The sequence below is a fragment of the Anomaloglossus baeobatrachus genome, chromosome 4, assembly GCF_048569485.1.
Source record: "Anomaloglossus baeobatrachus isolate aAnoBae1 chromosome 4, aAnoBae1.hap1, whole genome shotgun sequence".
NCBI lineage: Eukaryota > Metazoa > Chordata > Amphibia > Anura > Aromobatidae > Anomaloglossus > Anomaloglossus baeobatrachus.
In genome coordinates this window covers 620,085,758-620,106,173 of record NC_134356.1, presented here as the reverse complement: position 1 = coordinate 620,106,173, position 20,416 = coordinate 620,085,758, and the positions used below count along the sequence as shown (strand labels likewise).

At 50.8% G+C, this 20,416-nt stretch overlaps 1 protein-coding gene across 1 annotated transcript in view; it reads right to left on the bottom strand.

The window, feature by feature from the left end:
• Positions 1-20,175, bottom strand: part of NUDCD3 (NudC domain containing 3) — a 75,912-nt gene extending 55,737 nt beyond the window's left edge. The window contains exons 1-3 of the mRNA XM_075346278.1: positions 20,114-20,175; positions 11,803-12,003; positions 11,476-11,726 (exon numbers count right to left, since the gene is read on the bottom strand). Coding sequence (XP_075202393.1) covers positions 11,476-11,726; positions 11,803-11,994 — 443 coding nt within the window. The 5' untranslated portion in view covers positions 11,995-12,003; positions 20,114-20,175. The remainder of the gene's footprint in view (positions 1-11,475; positions 11,727-11,802; positions 12,004-20,113) is intronic.
• Positions 20,176-20,416: the final 241 nt, after the last annotated feature.

The window sequence follows — 20,416 nt, the reverse complement described above, 5'->3', positions numbered from 1 at the left end:
GACTGACCATTCAAATAGACTTATAGAAACAGAGCAGAGAATCTCTAATTCTGAGGAGGCAATCCTGACCATGCAAGAACAGATAGCAACTCTTGTAAAATCTAATGAATACCTGAGGACCTAGAAAACAGATCGAGACGAAACAATCTTCGCATTGTGGGGCTGCCAGAATCGGTAACACTTGGACAGCTGGACAGCATTTGTGAGGCGGAACTACCACAGGCGCTGGGTATAAAAGCGAAATTTAGAGTGGAAAGGGCCCACAGAGTGGGACCATTGAGAGAGCAAGAGGCAAGCAAAGGAGAAGGACAAAATTCAAGCACTAAACCCCCTCCAAGAGCCAGACAGGTGATAGTCAAATACCTTGACTACAAGCACAAAGAGGAAATTTTGAAAGCCTTTAGAGAACGAAAACGGCCTTTACAATACCAAGGAAATAGACTGCTGATCTTTGGGGACTATTCCGTTGATGTGTCCAAACGGAGGAAGGACTTCAGTAAACTGTGTACATTTCTGTACAATAAAAGAATAAAATGCCAACTACTTTACCCGGCAATATTAAAGGTCAGGAACTCCAATGGCTCGTTCTCATACTACAAAGATCACAAGGAAGCGGAAAATATCCTCATGTCAGAACATAACGGAAACCGGACGGAGGGACAGGAGAGGAGATCTAATGGAGGAGGAAACTACAGAAAAGGTTCCCCTACAGGTTCGGGAGGAGAAGATGATCGACGCGGCAGGCAAACACAACCCGAGACCAGCGGAGAGGGGAGTCGCAGCCCAGCCCAACAGCCTGGCCCTGGGAAGGGCTCTGGGGAGCAGCGTTCTTGAGAGCCGCCGAGACACACTATGACTCTTGAATTGACCTCTACTGGTCCTTATCTGCCCCCCTTGATTAAAGAAGGTGGCCGAGCCGAGAGGGATGAGCCAGCGTGAGGGGGACTGAGGGGGAACTAACCAAGTGACCTACTCTCCCCCCCCTTTTTTTTTTTTTTTTTTTCTCCTCTCTTCTTCCTCTTCTTCTCTCTTGTCTTCCCTGCCTCCTCCCTTCTCTCTTCTGTATTGTCTCCGGAGTGTTTTCTCTTCTCTCCTCTTCCTTCCTTCCTCTCTTTTCTCTCCTCGTTGTTTCTCTTCTCTCTCTCTCTTTTATGCCCTTCCCGGCTTTCCCTCTCTTTCCTTCTTCCTAGTACTGCTCTTCGTCTCTCTCTTCTTCTCTCTGCTTTTTCTCTCTCTCTCTCGCTTCTCGGCTGTGTTCTTCTCTCTCTCTCTCTCTTTGCTCGGCTCTTCTCTCTCTCCTTCTCTGTTCTTCTCTTCTCTCTCTGTGGATTGCTTTACAGATCCAAATACAGTGGGTACGACCAGGTTGGCAGGAAGGTCCCACAAAACCAGGACTAATCCAGTAGATGAACTCTCTGTAAGGTCTTACCACTTATAACATAATGTTTTAATTCTTGCCCATTGCTTCAGGCCGTTGTGTTTTACGCGGGGGATAGAGCACTGAACCTGTCTATCAGGGGGGTGACTAGGGAGACTCATATTTTGGTCAGGAAGAAGGGAAGTCACTAGCATGGCAAAAAATGCCGAAAGTCCCTTCAAAGGGATAACTTGTTCTATTGTTGTAGGACTTGTACTTTACATATGTTGTTTAAGAGTTTACATACAAGTTGGGGAAAAGAAATGCCATTCTGGTGGAATCACGTGTGAAGGCTATAATGATAGTCGTGTCTCTCCCACAGTTGGGGACCTGAAGGGCGGTATTGATAAGAGCAAATTATCTAGACAAACATGGTGCAACTAACAACGTGGAATGTTAAGGGCCTAAGATCACCTAACAAACGAGCGATGATATTAAGACACTTGAAAAGATTAAAAACAGATATTGCCCTACTACAAGAAACTCACTTGGGGAGGGAAGGTTTCTTTCGCATGAAAAAATATTGGGTGGGTTCAGTATATGGGGCAGCGGCACAAGGAAGGAAGGCGGGCACAATGATTTTGATAAACAAACAGCTTAGACATGAAGTAGTGGCTCAGGAAGCGGATGACCAGGGAAGATGGCAGCAATCAATAGCCCAGCGGGAACACTCAGCATATATAATATCTATGGCCCAAACTCGAAGCAGAATCAGTTTCATGACACCATAAAAGCCATAATCCTCTCGGACAGGGAACCTAACATCATAGTGGCGGGGGACTTCAATGCAGTGCCAGACTCGGTGGAGGATAGAAGCAAGGGAGAGGGTGAGTCAGGATCCGGGGATAAAGGTGCAATCCACAGAGATGTCTCACTGGAGGATGTAGGCTTAAAAGACATCTGGAGACTAAACCACCCACATGATAGAGAATATACTCACTTCTCTCACCCGCACAACAGTTGGTCTCGCATAGACCAGATTTGGTTGTCTATGGAACTTGCGAGTGGTGTGCAAAACTGCACGATTGAGAGTATGGTGATCTCAGATCATAGCCCGGTGAGAGTGGGCCTTAGAGAGAAATTCAAGAGAGGATCAGATTTTATTTGGAGATTCCCGTCGTTTCTCCTTAGACAGGACAATTTTCGCAAGACAATAAAAGAATGGTGGGAGGAGTTCTCAGAGGATAACAAGGACCACAGGGTGACCCCGATATTATTTTGGGAAACTGCGAAAGCGGTCTTGAGAGGACGCTTGGTGGGGTATGCGGCCATGGTCAAACGGAAGACGAATGTGAACTACAACCTGCACAGCGAGGCAGTGCGACTAGCGTATACTAATTATCTGACGGACAGATCTAGCATGGCAAAAGATAGGTGGTTGGCAGCCAAGAGAGACTTTGACGAGTGGGCAAAAAAAAAGGAGCAATTATTTTGGTCACATAAAGAGGCGGATCTTCATAGATTTGGTAATAAGGCGGGGAGGATGTTGGCAAATCTAGCAAGGGGTAACAGAAAAATGACGGTAATCTCTACATTGAAAACGAAAGGTGGGGGGGTGACTTCGGATCCCAAGGAAATTAATAAGGTGCTGGGAGAATATTACAGAAAGTTGTACGGGCCAGGACAGAACGACATGACTGACGAGTCGGAGTGGTTACGACAAGCCCAACTACCTAGCTTAACAGAGGAGGAACGGGAAGCCCTAAATGCAGACATTACGGAGGAGGAGGTTTCAAAAGTAATTGGGGAACTTAGCACTAACAAGGCGCCAGGGCCCGATGGTTTTAATAGCGAATTTTATAAAGCTCTCAAGGACCAGATTTCACCGGATTTAACTTCGGTCTTTAATGCGATTCTGGGAGGAGCAGAAATCCCTAAAATTGCTAATATAGCATACATTAAATTAATACTTAAGGGAACCAAAGACCTGGACGACCCCTCGAGCTATAGACCCATTTCGCTCATCAACCAGGACTTAAAAATAATGTCTAAAATCATGGCTGACAGATTGGCCACAGTCTTACCTAGATTAATTTCAGAACACCAGATAGGGTTTATAAAAGGGAGAAATGCAGTGACCAATATTAGAAAGACGATTTTAGTGGTTGATGCGGTTAGACTGGGGCGTACGGAGGGAAGGGCAAGCCCTGCATTAGTCACACTTGACGCTGAGAAAGCGTTCGATAATGTTAACTGGAGCTGGTTGGACAAGGTGATGGAGGCCGCAGGGATCTTAGGTAGGATGAGACTTTACATTAACAATTTGTATGCCAACTCGGGAGCAAGGATTCACACCCCGGGATTTTTGTCTGACGTGTTTCCCCTGATGAAAGGGACGAGACAGGGATGCCCGCTATCCCCCTTACTATTTAACCTGGCAATTGAACCCCTATCAAGAGTGCTGCAGGGTCACAATAGTTTTAAAGGGATCAACATAAGGGGAATAGAGATGAAGTTAGCGCTTTTCGCCGATGACGTGATTTTATACATGGGGGACCCTGTTGCGGACCTGCCCTGGACACTTGACATGATTGAAAAATTTGGTGCCTTTTCAGGCTTTAAGTTAAACAAAAAGAAATACAAGCTCTTATTTCTGAGCGGAGGTAAAGGACCAACTGGGGGAAACCCAAGGGAGGGCCATGTAAATGGGATCCCTATAGCTCACTCATCAGTAAAGTACCTGGGAGTGTATATAGGGAGGACGGCGGAATCAATTTATAAACTGAACTATGGCCCACTGATCAGAAAAATCATTAATCAGTTGAGGGGCTGGAAGGGGCTACCCCTACCATTATTGGCAAGATGTCACCTCATAAAAATGATGAGCTTTCCTAGGCTGCTGTACCCCTTCCAAACGATCCCTCTATTGATAACACTAAAGGATGTTAACAGACTCAATTCAGCGTATGCAGATTTTGTTTGGAGGGGAAAGAAACCCAGAATAAAACTGCGCACGCTGATGAAGTCAGTGGAGGAGGGAGGGATAAATTTCCCGGATGTCAGAGGGTATAACATTGTGTGCATCATGAGACACGTGATTGACTGGCTTAGAGGAACGAGCAGGCACTCAGATTATGGAACGGAACTCAAGTATGCAGAACCATGGGACCTGACGTCCATTCTACACTCCCCACTGCCCAAGGTTGAAGGTCATATAAGAAACTCTGTTATACTCCGAGACACTATGCTGGCCTGGAGATTGGTTAGACGGAAATTGGGACTTTCATGGAAGGTATCAAAATACCTAAATCCTTGGGCATCACCAAACTTTCCCCAGGGGAGAGAGAATAAGTTATTCCTCAAATGGAAAGAGAAGGGCATCAGGAGAATGATAGATGTCATGAATGTGGAAGAGAGAAGATGGATGATAGGTCGGGAAGTTCTTGATAAATACAATCTCAACGGCCTCCACATTATTCAGTACGAACAATTGAAGCATGGAATAATGAGAGAGCTTGGTGAGATTGGAAGGGAACTGAACAAGAGTATGATTGACGAGCTTATGGGATGTAGTGTAACAAATGTAAACGTTTCTCGAATATACCGAATATTTAGAGGTGTGCTAATATCTAGGGAAGATAGTCGTACACTTCTAGCATGGGAAAAACAACTGAAAGGACAAGAAGTAGTGGAGGTCATACTGAAAGGATGGGTTCAGATGAGGAAACAAGTCACTAAGGGTACTTTCACACATCCGGATTTGTGCTCTGCGGCACAATACGGCGTTGTGCATAAAAACCGCAACCGGCTTTTGTAACGCCGATTGCGGTTTTTATTGCATTGACTTACATTAGTGCCGTATTGTGCCGCAGGGGCTTGCGTTCGGTCCGGTTTTTGCCGCATGCGGCAGATTTAGCCGATGCGGCGGCCGGATCGAACGTACCCTGCAACGTTTTTTGCTCCGGCAAAAAACACCGCATCGCGCCGCATCCGGCCGCTGCGGCGCATTTTTCAATGCATCCCTATGGAGGCCGGATGCGGCGCGATGCGGAAAAAACCGCATCCGGTCGCCGCATGCGGTATTTTCCACTGCGCATGCTCAGTAGCATGCCGCAACCGGAAAAAACCGGACCGGCCGCATGTAAAAACTGATGCAAAGGATGCGGTGTTTTCACCGCATCCGTTGCATAGTTTTCACAGCCGGATTGAGCCGCAGGGCTCAAACCGGATGTGTGAAAGTAGCCTAACGAGAGCTGGAGAGACACCCAATTTAGGATATTACACAGGGCTGTTTTGGGCTTCAACATTCCGGGCAGAGTGGCACGGTGTCCTAAGTGCCACAAAGAAAAAACAGACATGCTGCATGGTTTGTGGGAATGCAGCTCAATAAAGAGGTTCTGGAATCAAGTCATAGCTTTAGTTCAGACAACATGGAAAATTTCCTGCAAACCAGAGTTAATGGTGTGGATCTTCCATTTTTTAGAGGGTGGAGTCAGAGGGGGATTGAACACGCAGGACAAAAAGACATTTGCAATCATACATGACATAGCCATGATAGCTAAAAGATGCATCCTAAGGCACTGGATACAGGAGGAGGCATCATCCACTGGGGAAGTCATTGGTGAACTACATAATCTTTTGAGGCTGGAGAAATTAGAAGCAGAAAGGGACAAGGATAATATGACAACCAAGTTTTTTGGGAGGTGGAAAGCTTTTATAGAAGTCTATTTCAAACAGGAAGAAATAAACCATTTAGTGACACCTTTCAGGCATACGGAGTGGTACCTCCTAAATGAAATCCAGGATAGCTTGGGAAAGCTGAGGACTACCTAGCGGGGACCCAGGTGAGGGACAAAGGCGAGATGGTATGACATCATCAAGGCACGGCATTGACATTAGAAATATTAAAGAATGGCACAGGGGCTAAAGGGTTTGTTTCATGTATGTTACGTTCGGATTTTCTAATTCTGATTTATTATCTGTCAATGTAATCTGAATTGTGATTTGAGATAGAGAGGGGATTTTACCCCTTTCAATGGTACATATTGACAGCTGAATTCTTGTTTTTTGTAAAACATATTACTTTTGCTACGGTATTGAAAAGAACTTGTAAAACCAATAAAAATTGTTTGGAAAAAAAAAAAAAAATGCTTCCCCCCCCTCCAACAGAAATTCCTCAAAGCATATAATTTCCAAAGTGGCATCACTTGTGGGAATTTTATGCTGTGTTGGCACCTCAGGGGCTGTGAAAATGCAGCATGGCGTCCGCAATAAGTGCTCCAAAAATGGATGCTCCATAAATCAAATGGGAGCTTCAAGAGGTAGTCACCGGAAATGGTCTTCCAACAGTCTTGAAGGAGTTCCCAGAGCTGCTTAGCACTTGTTGGCCCTTTTGCCTTCACTCTGCGGTCCAGATCACCCCAAACCATCTCGATTGGGTTCAGGTCTGGTGACTGTGGAGGCCAGGTCCTCTTGCATAGCACCCCATCACTCTCCTTCTTAGTCAAATAGCCCTTACACAGCCTGGAGGGTGTTTGGGGTCATTGTCCTGTTGAAAAATAAATGATGATCCAACTAAACGCAAACCGGATGGAATAGCATGCCGCTGCAAGATGCTGTGGTAGCCATGCTGGTTCAGTATGCCTTCAATTTTGAATAAATCCCTAACAATGTCACCAGCAAAGCACCCCCACACCATCACACCTCCTCCTCCATGCTTCACGGTGGGAACCAGGCATGTAGAGTCCATCCGTTCACCTTTTCTGCTTTGCACAAAGACACGGTGGTTGGATCTAAAGATCTCAAATTTGGACTCATCAGACCAAAGCACAGATTTCCACTGGTCTAATGTCCATTCCTTGTGTTCTTTAGCCCAAACAAGTCTCTTCTGCTTGTTGCCTGTCCTTAGCAGTGGTTTCCTAGCAGCTATTTTACTATGAAGGCCTGCTGCACAAAGTCTCCTCTTAACAGTTGTTCTAGAGATGTGTCTGCTGCTAGAACTCTGTGTGGCATTGACCTGGTCTCTAATCTGAGCTGCTGTTAACCTGTGATTTCTGAGGCTGGTGACTCGGATAAACTTATCCTCCGCAGCAGAGGTGATCTTGGTCTTCCTTTCCTGGGGTGGTCCTCATGTGAGCCAGTTTCTTTGTAGTGTTTGATGGTTTTTGCCACTGCACTTGGGGACACTTTCAAAGTTTTCCCAATTTTTCGGACTGACTGACCTTCGTTTCTTAAAGTAATGATGGCCACTCGTTTTTCTTTACTTAGAATTTGTATTTTGGCAAGAAAAAAGCAGCTAACAGTCTATTCAGTAGGACTATCAGCTGTGTATCCACCAGACTTTTGCACAACTGATGGTCCCAACCCCATTTATAAGGCAAGAAATCTCACTTATTAAACCTGACAGGGCACACCTGTGAAGTGAGAACCATTTCCGGTGACTACCTCTTGAAGCTCATCAAGAGAATGCCAAGAGTGTGCAAAGCAGTAATCAAAGCAAACGGTGGCTACTTTGAAGAACCCAGAATATAAGACATATTTTCAGTTGTTTCACACATTTTTTTTGTTAAGTATTTCATTCCACATGTGTTTATTCATAGTTTTGATGCCTTCAATGGGAATCTACAATTTTCAGAGTCATGAAAATAAAGAAAACTCGTTGAATGAGGTGTGTCCAAACTTTTGGTCTGTACTGTATATATCTCAGAATAAGCTCTTTTTGCCATTTACCCAATACGTGTTACATATTCTTGGCTCCAAGCCAACTGATTTCTTTAAATGTATCTGAACTTCCGTAATTACAGCAGTCATATTTCCTAACCAGATCCGTGGTCATCTCTGACCCGTGTGGATGAATAGCATACATGCTGACAAACGACTCATGATTTGGAATGCAGACAGGTTTAAGATGTGGATGCATAACTTGGATTGCATCACCCTAAATTATGCCCCCCTTGCAAACAAGTCATGCCAGACTAATCTAATTTCCTTCTATGATGGAATCACTGACCGGGTAGATCAGGGAAATGTGGTAGATATAGTATATCTCGACTTCAGCAAAGCATTTAATAAAGTATCTCATACCATCCATATTGAAAAACTAGCTGAACTACCCGGCTTCGCCCGGGTTAATAACTGCTGTTAACAAAACAGAATGTATTAACAAAAATGTATTCTGCACACAAAAAACACAAAACAAATAGATATAAATGTAATTATGTCTGTCTCTTTCCCTGTCTCAGTCTCTTTCCCTGTCTCAGTCTCTTTCCCTGTCTCAGTCTCTTTCCCTGTCTCAGTCTCTTTCCCTGTCTCAGTCTCTTTCCCTGTCTCAGTCTCTTTCCCTGTCTCAGTCTCTTTCCCTGTCTCAGTCTCTTTCCCTGTCTCAGTCTCTTTCCCTGTCTCAGTCTCTTTCCCTGTCTCAGTCTCTTTCCCTGTCTCAGTCTCTTTCCCTGTCTCAGTCTCTTTCCCTGTCTCAGTCTCTTTCCCTGTCTCAGTCTCTTTCCCTGTCTCAGTCTCTTTCCCTGTCTCAGTCTCTTTCCCTGTCTCAGTCTCTTTCCCTGTCTCAGTCTCTTTCCCTGTCTCAGTCTCTTTCCCTGTCAGTCTGTCTCTTTATGTCTGTCTCTTACCCTGACTGTGTCTGCCTCTTTCCCTGTCTGTGTCTGTCTCTTTGCCTGGCTGCATTGTGACACGCCAACATTCCATTTAAGGGCGTGGCTGCGCATTCTTCTGAAGTTCTGGCTGCACTGTGGCTTCCAGCTCCATTCGCTTTAATGGAGGCAGGTTTTTTGGTGAATAACTGTAAAGCGCAGGGTTAAAATTTCCCCTCAAAACATAGCCTATGACGCTCTCGGGGTCCAGAAGTGCGAGTGTGAAAAAATTTGTGGCTGTAGCTGCAACGGTGCAGATGCCAATCCCGGACATACACAAATTCAGCTTTATACATTAGATTGACCAAGTATGGGAATGACAAGGCTACTGTTAGGTGGATTCATAACTGGCTCATTGATTGTATTCAAAGAGTGGTAATAACTGGTAGTACATCCAATTTGTAGGGTGTTTCAAGTGGGGACCACAAGGCTCTGTGTTGGTCCCAGTGTTGGTCAACATTTTTATAAATGATCTAGATAAGGGAACTGTAAGGAAACTAATCAAATTTGCAGACGATGCAATGCTATGAGGGAAAGCTAATTCTAGAGAAGACAGAGAAAGGATTCAGAAGTCTCTAGATAAGCTGGAACAATAGGCAGCGACCTATAGAATGGTATTTAATAGGGAGAAATGCAAAATTCTACATCTGGGGAAGAAAAACAAAGATAATATTTTCAGAATGGGAGGAACAGAACTAAGCAACATCACGTGTGAAAAAGAATTGGGTATGCTAATAGATCACAGACTGCACATGAGTCAACAGTGTGACGCAGCAGCAAAAAAGGCAAACGCAATTCTGGGATGTATTAAGAGAAGTATAGAGTCTAGATCACATGAAGTAATTACCCCCATACTACTCTTTGGACAGACCTCATTTAGAATTTGGAATACTGTGGCCAGTTCTGGGCACCACATTTTAAAAAGGAGAACGAATACTGGAGCAAGTTTAGAGAAGAGCTACCAGATGGTGAGTGGACTGCAAACTATATCATATAAAGAACGGTTAAAAGATCTGGGAATGTTTAGCTTCCAAAAATGAAGGCTAAGAGGAGACTTAAACGGAACCAACCAGCAGGATTTTCATATATAAAGTAAAGCCAGTGCTATACTGGTGCTAGGATGCTGAATGTAAGCATAGGTTTTATTCAGATATTGGATGTTTTATTTCAGAAATATGTGGAAGTAAAGTTCCAGCAATGCAGTGCTATTTGATTGACAGGTGCAACAGGAAGGGAATATGTGGGTCAGGTCTTGCTATCTATCCCCACCTGTCTGACTTGTCAATATCCATCAGGAGGATGTCAGCATGGCATGACTCCTCCCAATTTGGAACTAAGGATGCTGGATAATCCCTCAAAGAACATGTAGCAAGTGGTGTAGACTAAAACGATGGGGGGGGGGCAATGTATCTGCCGTTCACTTTTATTAGTCTAAAGGCCCCGTTACATGCAACGATATCGCTAACGAGATATCGCTGGGGTCACGGAATTCGTGACGCACATCCGGCGTCGTTAGCAACGCTGTTGCGTGTGACACCTACGTGCGACCGCTAACGATCCGAAAAAAGGGAAAAATCGTTGATTGTTGACACGTCGTTCCTTTCCAAAAAAATCGTTGATCTTTTAGGACGCAGGTTGTTTGTCGTTCCTGAGGCAGCACACATCGCTACGTGTGACACCCCGGAAACGACGAACAACAGCGTTCCTGCGTCCTCCGGCAACGAGGTGGGAGTGACGTTAATGCGCTGCTCTCCGCCCCTCCGCTTCTCTTGGCGGGCCGCTGTGTGACGTCCCTATGACGCCGCACAAACCTCCCCCTTAAAAAAAAAAAAAAAAAAAAGTTTGTTCGGCGGCCACAGCGACGTCGTTAGGAAGGTATGTGCGTGTGACGCGTACTAGCGATATTGTTCGCCACGGGCAGCGATTTGCCCGTGACGCACGCACGACGGGGGCGGGTGCAATCGCTAGCAACATCGCAGCGTGTAAAGCGGCTTGTACTTTATGGGGTTGTCCACTTTTTTTTTACATTGATGGTATCTGACACTCCGCACCCCCGCCGATCAGCTTTTCCCGGTCCAGGTGATGGCAGCAGCAGGCAGCCAGAAATGCTCAGTTCTGGAGCTGCTCAGTCTTCTGATAGCGGCCGCAGCCGGGTACTGCACATGTTAGAATGGAAGGTGGATGTGCAGTACCCGGCCACGGCCACTATCAGAATACTGAGCAGCTCCGGAACGGAACATTTCCAGCTAGCTGCTGCCGCCGCCGCCGCCGAGGCTAGGAACATCTGATCGGCGGGGGCGCGGGGAGTCAGACCCCGGACGATGAAACACTGATGACCTATCCAAAGGATACCATCAATGTAAAAAAGTGGACAACCTCTAAGTATCAAGAGCAGTAAATATACATAGAATAGAAGACTATATACAGGCTATATGGACACATTGTATAATATGATATATTGTGGTACTTTACTGGGGTTCAGCAGCGGCGTCCTCCGTGTTACTTGCACTGGCCTGGGCGGTCTCTTGTGGTTCCGGTACAATAGGCTCTTCCGGATTTACTGGACTTGCTTCTGCTGATGCTTCTAGGACCACTTCTTCTGCCGCTCCTGGGGCGTCGCTGCTCTCTGATAGCATTTCCACCTTTTTTTTTAACGTTTCCTGGAAACTCTGCACCCTCTGCTCGTGGTCCTGCATGGCCAGACGCTCGTAGCTTTTGAATGCCTGACAGATGATAGGGGATGTGTTTTTACCAGGATTACATAGAGGACGATGCGCTCCATAATAACCGGCTACTCACCTGCAGCACCATGTTTTGTGCGGTACCTGGGGGGAATCCCATCCGGTTCTGGGGGCCTACAAGCAGTCGGTAAAAGTCCGTCTTCCGGTACAAGAATCCAAAGTAAACATTTAAAAAGTCCTGGATGTTTCCCACGTGTTGGAGGATGCCCAGCAATGCGTGGTCATAGCGGTCAGACAGCTCCGGCTCCATCACTGCAGACTGCAAAGAGACACAAGGAGTTCAGTCTGGAGATAACGACGTAAATGGAGGCTAAGGATGTAATGACGCCGCTTTAACCCTTTCATGACAGTGTTTTGAGGCCAAAATCCTTTTACTTCCTAGTCTAGCCAGCCTGCGCCATCTTTTCTTTGGCTGCAGGAAAGCAGAGGTCAGCCTGCGCCACCTTCTCTCTGACTGCAGGTAGGCAGAAGTCAGCCTGCGCCATCTTTTCCCTGACTGCAGGAAAGCAGAGGCCAGCCTACGCCATCTGGTCAATCTTTAGGGTACGTGCCCATGATCAGCGTTATGTGGCATTCTGGACAGAGTATATTTTCACTTTGTGCCTGCGTTCTCCAGTGCAGGAAACTAAAGCGTTTCTGCACGAAAAATTGACATGCTTTGGATAGGACACGGGCACCGCAAGTCAGTGTACACAGTGGTAAAAAGTAGCATAGTGGGCACTTCTATTAATCCCATTCCCTGTGCTTGCACTGTACTACGCAGCATCCAAAAAGCTACTAAACTTGACTGTGGGAATCGGGCAGCGAGTATCAGACAGTCATGCCATCACTTCCGGCAGGTATGGTTTAGGCTAGGAGTCCACTGTGTCTGCGCACGCAGCCTGCAGGAAACATTGCAAGCTTTTTCCTCGGTCTGGTCGGTATGCTCCTTTTACTATAACAATATAGGAAAGCTCAGCAGACTGCAATTACCTATACAGAGGCACGCTGCAAACAAATGCATACCACCCTTCTTTACAACAAATCCCTATGGTAGATGGATAAGTCGGTGTGCATCCTGATTGTGACCACTGTTGGCCCCTGTTGGGCACCGCACTATTGCCTGTGGCCCCTGTTGGGCACCGCACTCCTGCCTGTGGCCCCTGTTGGGCACCGCACTCCTGCCTGTGGCCCGTTGGGCACCGCACTCCTGCCTGTGGCCCCTGTTGGGCACCGCACCCCTGCCTGTGGCCCCTGTTGGGCACCGCACTCCTGCCTGTGGCCCCTGTTGGGCACCGCACTCCTGCCTGTGGCCCCTGTTGGGCACCGCACTCCTGCCTGTGGCCCCTGTTGGGCACCGCACTCCTGCCTGTGGCCCCTGTTGGGCACCGCACTCCTGCCTGTGGCCCCTGTTGGGCACCGCACTCCTGCCTGTGGCCCCTGTTGGGCACCGCACTCCTGCCTGTGGCCACTGTTGGGCACCGCACTCCTGCCTGTGGCCACTGTTGGGCACCGCACTCCTGCCTGTGGCCACTGTTGGGCACCGCACTCCTGCCTGTGGCCACTGTTGGGCACCGCACTCCTGCCTGTGGCCACTGTTGGGCACCGCACTCCTGCCTGTGGCCACTGTTGGGCACCGCACTCCTGCCTGTGGCCACTGTTGGGCACCGCACTCCTGCCTGTGGCCACTGTTGGGCACCGCACTCCTGCCTGTGGCCACTGTTGGGCACCGCACTCCTGCCTGTGGCCACTGTTGGGCACCGCACTCCTGCCTGTGGCCACTGTTGGGCACCGCACTCCTGCCTGTGGCCACTGTTGGGCACCGCACTCCTGCCTGTGGCCACTGTTGGGCACCGCACTCCTGCCTGTGGCCACTGTTGGGCACCGCACTCCTGCCTGTGGCCACTGTTGGGCACCGCACTCCTGCCTGTGGCCACTGTTGGGCACCGCACTCCTGCCTGTGGCCACTGTTGGGCACCGCACTCCTGCCTGTGGCCACTGTTGGGCACCGCACTCCTGCCTGTGGCCACTGTTGGGCATCGCACTCCTGCCTGTGGCCGCTGTTGGGCATCGCACTCCTGCCTGTGGCCGCTGTTGGGCATCGCACTCCTGCCTGTGGCCGCTGTTGGGCATCGCACTCCTGCCTGTGGCCGCTGTTGGGCACCGCACTCCTGCCTGTGGCCGCTGTTGGGCACCGCACTCCTGCCTGTGGCCGCTGTTGGGCACCGCACTCCTGCCTGTGGCCGCTGTTGGGCACCGCACTCCTGCCTGTGGCCGCTGTTGGGCACCGCACTCCTGCCTGTGGCCGCTGTTGGGCACCGCACTCCTGCCTGTGGCCGCTGTTGGGCACCGCACTCCTGCCTGTGGCCGCTGTTGGGCACCGCACTCCTGCCTGTGGCCGCTGTTGGGCACCGCACTCCTGCCTGTGGCCGCTGTTGGGCACCGCACTCCTGCCTGTGGCCGCTGTTGGGCATCGCACTCCTGCCTGTGGCCGCTGTTGGGCATCGCACTCCTGCCTGTGGCCGCTGTTGGGCATCGCACTCCTGCCTGTGGCCGCTGTTGGGCATCGCACTCCTGCCTGTGGCCGCTGTTGGGCATCGCACTCCTGCCTGTGGCCGCTGTTGGGCATCGCACTCCTGCCTGTGGCCGCTGTTGGGCATCGCACTCCTGCCTGTGGCCGCTGTTGGGCATCGCACTCCTGCCTGTGGCCGCTGTTGGGCATCGCACTCCTGCCTGTGGCCGCTGTTGGGCATCGCACTCCTGCCTGTGGCCGCTGTTGGGCATCGCACTCCTGCCTGTGGCCGCTGTTGGGCATCGCACTCCTGCCTGTGGCCGCTGTTGGGCATCGCACTCCTGCCTGTGGCCGCTGTTGGGCATCGCACTCCTGCCTGTGGCCGCTGTTGGGCATCGCACTCCTGCCTGTGGCCGCTGTTGGGCATCGCACTCCTGCCTGTGGCCGCTGTTGGGCATCGCACTCCTGCCTGTGGCCGCTGTTGGGCATCGCACTCCTGCCTGTGGCCGCTGTTGGGCATCGCACTCCTGCCTGTGGCCGCTGTTGGGCATCGCACTCCTGCCTGTGGCCGCTGTTGGGCATCGCACTCCTGCCTGTGGCCGCTGTTGGGCATCGCACTCCTGCCTGTGGCCGCTGTTGGGCATCGCACTCCTGCCTGTGGCCGCTGTTGGGCATCGCACTCCTGACTGTGGCCGCTGTTGGGCATCGCACTCCTGACTGTGGCCGCTGTTGGGCATCGCACTCCTGACTGTGGCCGCTGTTGGGCATCGCACTCCTGACTGTGGCCGCTGTTGGGCATCGCACTCCTGACTGTGGCCGCTGTTGGGCATCGCACTCCTGACTGTGGCCGCTGTTGGGCATCGCACTCCTGACTGTGGCCGCTGTTGGGCATCGCACTCCTGACTGTGGCCGCTGTTGGGCATCGCACTCCTGACTGTGGCCGCTGTTGGGCATCGCACTCCTGCCTGTGGCCGCTGTTGGGCATCGCACTCCTGCCTGTGGCCGCTGTTGGGCATCGCACTCCTGCCTGTGGCCGCTGTTGGGCATCGCACTCCTGCCTGTGGCCGCTGTTGGGCATCGCACTCCTGCCTGTGGCCGCTGTTGGGCATCGCACTCCTGCCTGTGGCCGCTGTTGGGCATCGCACTCCTGCCTGTGGCCGCTGTTGGGCATCGCACTCCTGCCTGTGGCCGCTGTTGGGCATCGCACTCCTGCCTGTGGCCGCTGTTGGGCATCGCACTCCTGCCTGTGGCCGCTGTTGGGCATCGCACTCCTGACTGTGGCCGCTGTTGGGCATCGCACTCCTGACTGTGGCCGCTGTTGGGCATCGCACTCCTGACTGTGGCCGCTGTTGGGCATCGCACTCCTGACTGTGGCCGCTGTTGGGCATCGCACTCCTGACTGTGGCCGCTGTTGGGCATCGCACTCCTGACTGTGGCCGCTGTTGGGCATCGCACTCCTGACTGTGGCCGCTGTTGGGCATCGCAATCCTGCCTGTGGCCGCTGTTGGGCATCGCATTCCTGCCTGTGGCCGCTGTTGGGCATCGCATTCCTGCCTGTGGCCGCTGTTGGGCATCGCATTCCTGCCTGTGGCCACTGTTGGGCATCGCACTCCTGCCTGTGGCCACTGTTGGGCATCGCACTCCTGCCTGTGGTCGCTGTTGGGCATCGCACTCCTGCCTGTGGCCGCTGTTGGGCATCGCACTCCTGCCTGTGGCCGCTGTTGGGCATCGCACTCCTGCCTGTGGCCGCTGTTGGGCATCGCACACCTGCCTGTGGCCGCTGTTGGGCATCGCACACCTGCCTGTGGCCGCTGTTGGGCATCGCACACCTGCCTGTGGCCGCTGTTGGGCATCGCACACCTGCCTGTGGCCGCTGTTGGGCATCTCACTCCTGACTGTGGCCGCTGTTGGGCATCGCACTCCTGACTGTGGCCGCTGTTGGGCATCGCACTCCTGCCTGTGGCCGCTGTTGGGCATCGCATTCCTGCCTGTGGCCGCTGTTGGGCATCGCATTCCTGCCTGTGGCCGCTGTTGGGCATCGCATTCCTGCCTGTGGCCGCTGTTGGGCATCGCATTCCTGCCTGTGGCCACTGTTGGGCAACGCATTCCTGCCTGTGGCCACTGTTGGGCATCGCATTCCTGCCTGTGGCCACTGTTGGGCATCGCATTCCTGCCTGTGGCCACTGTTGGGCATCGCATTCCTGCCTGTGGCCACTGTTGGGCATCGCATTCCTGCCTGTGGCCACTGTTGGGCATCGCATTCCTGCCTGTGGCCACTGTTGGGCATCGCATTCCTGCCTGTGGCCACTGTTGGGCATCGCATTCCTGCCTGTGGCCACTGTTGGGCATCGCATTCCTGCCTGTGGCCACTGTTGGGCATCGCATTCCTGCCTGTGGCCACTGTTGGGCATCGCATTCCTGCCTGTGGCCACTGTTGGGCATCGCATTCCTGCCTGTGGCCACTGTTGGGCATCGCATTCCTGCCTGTGGCCACTGTTGGGCATCGCATTCCTGCCTGTGGCCACTGTTGGGCATCGCATTCCTGCCTGTGGCCACTGTTGGGCATCGCATTCCTGCCTGTGGCCACTGTTGGGCATCGCATTCCTGCCTGTGGCCACTGTTGGGCATCGCATTCCTGCCTGTGGCCACTGTTGGGCATCGCATTCCTGCCTGTGGCCACTGTTGGGCATCGCAATCCTGCCTGTGGCCGCTGTTGGGCATCGCAATCCTGCCTGTGGCCGCTGTTGGGCATCGCATTCCTGCCTGTGGCCACTGTTGGGCATCGCACTCCTGCCTGTGGCCACTGTTGGGCATCGCATTACTGACTGTGGCCACTGTTGGGCGTCTCATTCCTTACTGTGGCCACTGTTGGGCGTCTCATTCCTGACTGTGGCCACTGTTGGGCACCTCATTCCTGACTGTGGCCACTGTTGGGCACCTCATTCCTGACTGTGGCCACTGTTGGGCATCTCATTCCTGACTGTGGCCACTGTTGGGCATCTCATTCCTGACTGTGGCCACTGTTGGGCATCTCATTCCTTACTGTGGCCACTGTTGGGCACCTCATTCCTGACTGTGGCCACTGTTGGGCACCTCATTCCTGACTGTGGCCACTGTTGGGCACCTCATTCCTGACTGTGGCCACTGTTGGGCACCTCATTCCTGACTGTGGCCACTGTTGGGCACCTCATTCCTGACTGTGGCCACTGTTGGGCACCTCATTCCTGACTGTGGCCACTGTTGGGCACCTCATTCCTGACTGTGGCCACTGTTGGGCACCTCATTCCTGACTGTGGCCACTGTTGGGCACCTCATTCCTGACTGTGGCCACTGTTGGGCACCTCATTCCTGACTGTGGCCACTGTTGGGCACCTCATTCCTGACTGTGGCCACTGTTGGGCACCTCATTCCTGACTGTGGCCACTGTTGGGCACCTCATTCCTGACTGTGGCCACTGTTGGGCACCTCATTCCTGACTGTGGCCACTGTTGGGCACCTCATTCCTGACTGTGGCCACTGTTGGGCACCTCATTCCTGACTGTGGCCACTGTTGGGCACCTCATTCCTGACTGTGGCCACTGTTGGGCACCTCATTCCTGACTGTGGCCGCTGTTGGGCACCTCATTCCTGACTGTGGCCACTGTTGGGCACCTCATTCCTGACTGTGGCCGCTGTTGGGCATCTCATTCCTGACTGTGGCCGCTGTTGGGCACCTCATTCCTGACTGTGGCCAGCGTCTTGTGCATAATTCCTGAATGTACTGTATGTGCTCACCAGCAGGTACAATAGCAATGTGAACCTGGCGTTTCAGGGAAAACACACACAAAATATGGTTGGGATTCATGCCACTGGACAGAGTAGTCTCTGGTAGCTTCTCCCAGCATTATAGTCCTGGGTAGGTGGGCAGAGGTATGCTGTCGGAGACCTGCCTCTTGGACTAGTCACCTGTGCAGCATATTCCACGCCGACTCCTGTATGTATGGTGTCTCTGAAACATTCTGGGTAAAACATACTCAGCTAAACTGACATATCCGGTGTCTCATTCAGGCAACAGGAATCAGCTCTCGGGTTCCCAGACCGACTCTATTCAATATGTGGTTGACCTGAAACTCTATTTTATACCATCTGATCCAATGCGAGTCACAATTATGCACCTTCTGCATTGAAAAGGAGTCTCCCCTCTTCCCATATTTTTTTTTTCCAATTCTCTACTTCTTGATTTTCTTAAGCGGGCTTTACACGCTACGTCATCGCTAATGCGAAGTCGTTGGGGTCACGGAATTGGTGACGCACATCCGGCCGCATTAGCGATGCCGTTGCGTGTGACACCTATGAGCGATTTTGCATTATCGCAAAAACGTGCAAAATCGCTCATCGGTGACATGGGGGTCCATTCTCAAATATCGTTACTGCAGCAGCACATATCGCTCCGTGTGACACCGCAGGAGCGAGGAACCTCACCTTACCTGCCTCCCGGCCACAATGAGGAAGGAAGGAGGTGGGGGGGATGTTACGTCCCGCTCATCTCCGCCCCTTCGCTTCTATTGGGCGGTGGTTCAGTGACGCTGCTGTGATGCTGAACGAACCACCCCCTTAGAAAGGAGGCGGTTCGCCAGTCACAGCGATGTCGCTAGGCAGGTATGTACGTGTGACGGGTCTGGGCGATGTTGTGCGTCACGGGCAGCGATTTGCCCATGTCGCACAATTGATGGGGGCGGGAACGCGCGATAGCGGTACAGATATCGCAGCGTGTAAAGCGGCCTTTACTCCATAATAGGACCCCTCATACTGAAGATCCTTATACCAGGTTATATGTTGGTGGGAAGAATTCACTTACTTGTGAAAATGTCTGTGCTATCAGCACAACTGCTGTAATACCTATTAGGCTATGTGCCCATGCTGCAGCTACTCCCCAGCCATTTCTATGGCATTTGGGAAATGCTGTGCCCATGCTGCGGATTTTTCCGCAGCGGAAATCGTGCGGATTTGCGTGCGGAAAAATCTGCAGCATGTCAATTATTGTTGCGGATTTTGCCTATTCAATTGAAAAAAAAAAAAAAAATCCGCACCTATGAAAAGGTGCGGATTCCGTGGGAAAGCTGCGGATTTTGATGCAGAAAAATCCGCAGATACAGAGTCCCGTGGGCACATAGCCTTAGATCTCACTTGTTACCTTGGGATTTCCTAAACCCTCCACATCTTCCTTTGTTTTTAGGAAAAAAAAACTGAAAAAAAAAAATCAATTTAAAGAAGTTCTGCAGTCAACTGATAAATGTCTGCAGTCACCTTATTTGTGGCAACAAAAAAAACACAGGAGCACTGCAGCAAATCACTGGCCCCAATGATGATGCAATTATGTACAGCATGAGGCCAGTGATTGGCTGCAGCGGTGTCAAGGCACATCACAAAATAAACAGAAAGTGACAGATCTAATGAGGTCTGTGTTTTTGTTTTTTTTTCTCTTTTAATATATAGTCTTCTGTAAGTTTTTCTAATAGATCAATAGGTGGCCATGAGAAGACAAAAAGGTCACAAATAAAAAACCTTTGCTTCTAAACATACTGGGGAACAAAAAGTCGCATCATATGGGCTAAGGCTTGTACTCACTAGTACATAGAAACTAGTACAAATTTGAGCCAATCAGATGGCAGCTAACATATTCTAACCTCCGCTAGCAGAATAAAAACTGCAATCTGATTGGATACCAAGGACAGCTAGTCCACTCTCCCACCCTGCGGGGACAACACTGCTCCCTGCAGCGGGTCCTATCACAGGGATAGAACAGTGATCACACGGCATCATCTCACGTCCGATATCTAACAAGAGCAGAGCTCCAAATACGGCGGCCAGAGCCCGCCACACACCGCAAACAACTCACATGGGATGTGTCACCCACTGTTTTCACTCTCCGGTGTCCGCACCAACAACTTCCGGGTTGAAAGACACTTCCGCTTCCGCGTGACCTAGGCATGCGATTTGCCCAGTTCCATAATGGCGCCTGTTGCTATGGAAACAGGGAAGCATGTAATTCTACGGCCGCCTTCCATAATACCGATACTTATTTACGTGTGTTACGGCCGAAGGTGACTGATAAATCTTGGTGTGTAGTGATATGTAAATGCTGCCAATAAATATATGTGTGATATATATATACATACTGTATATGCACCTGTGCGTGTGC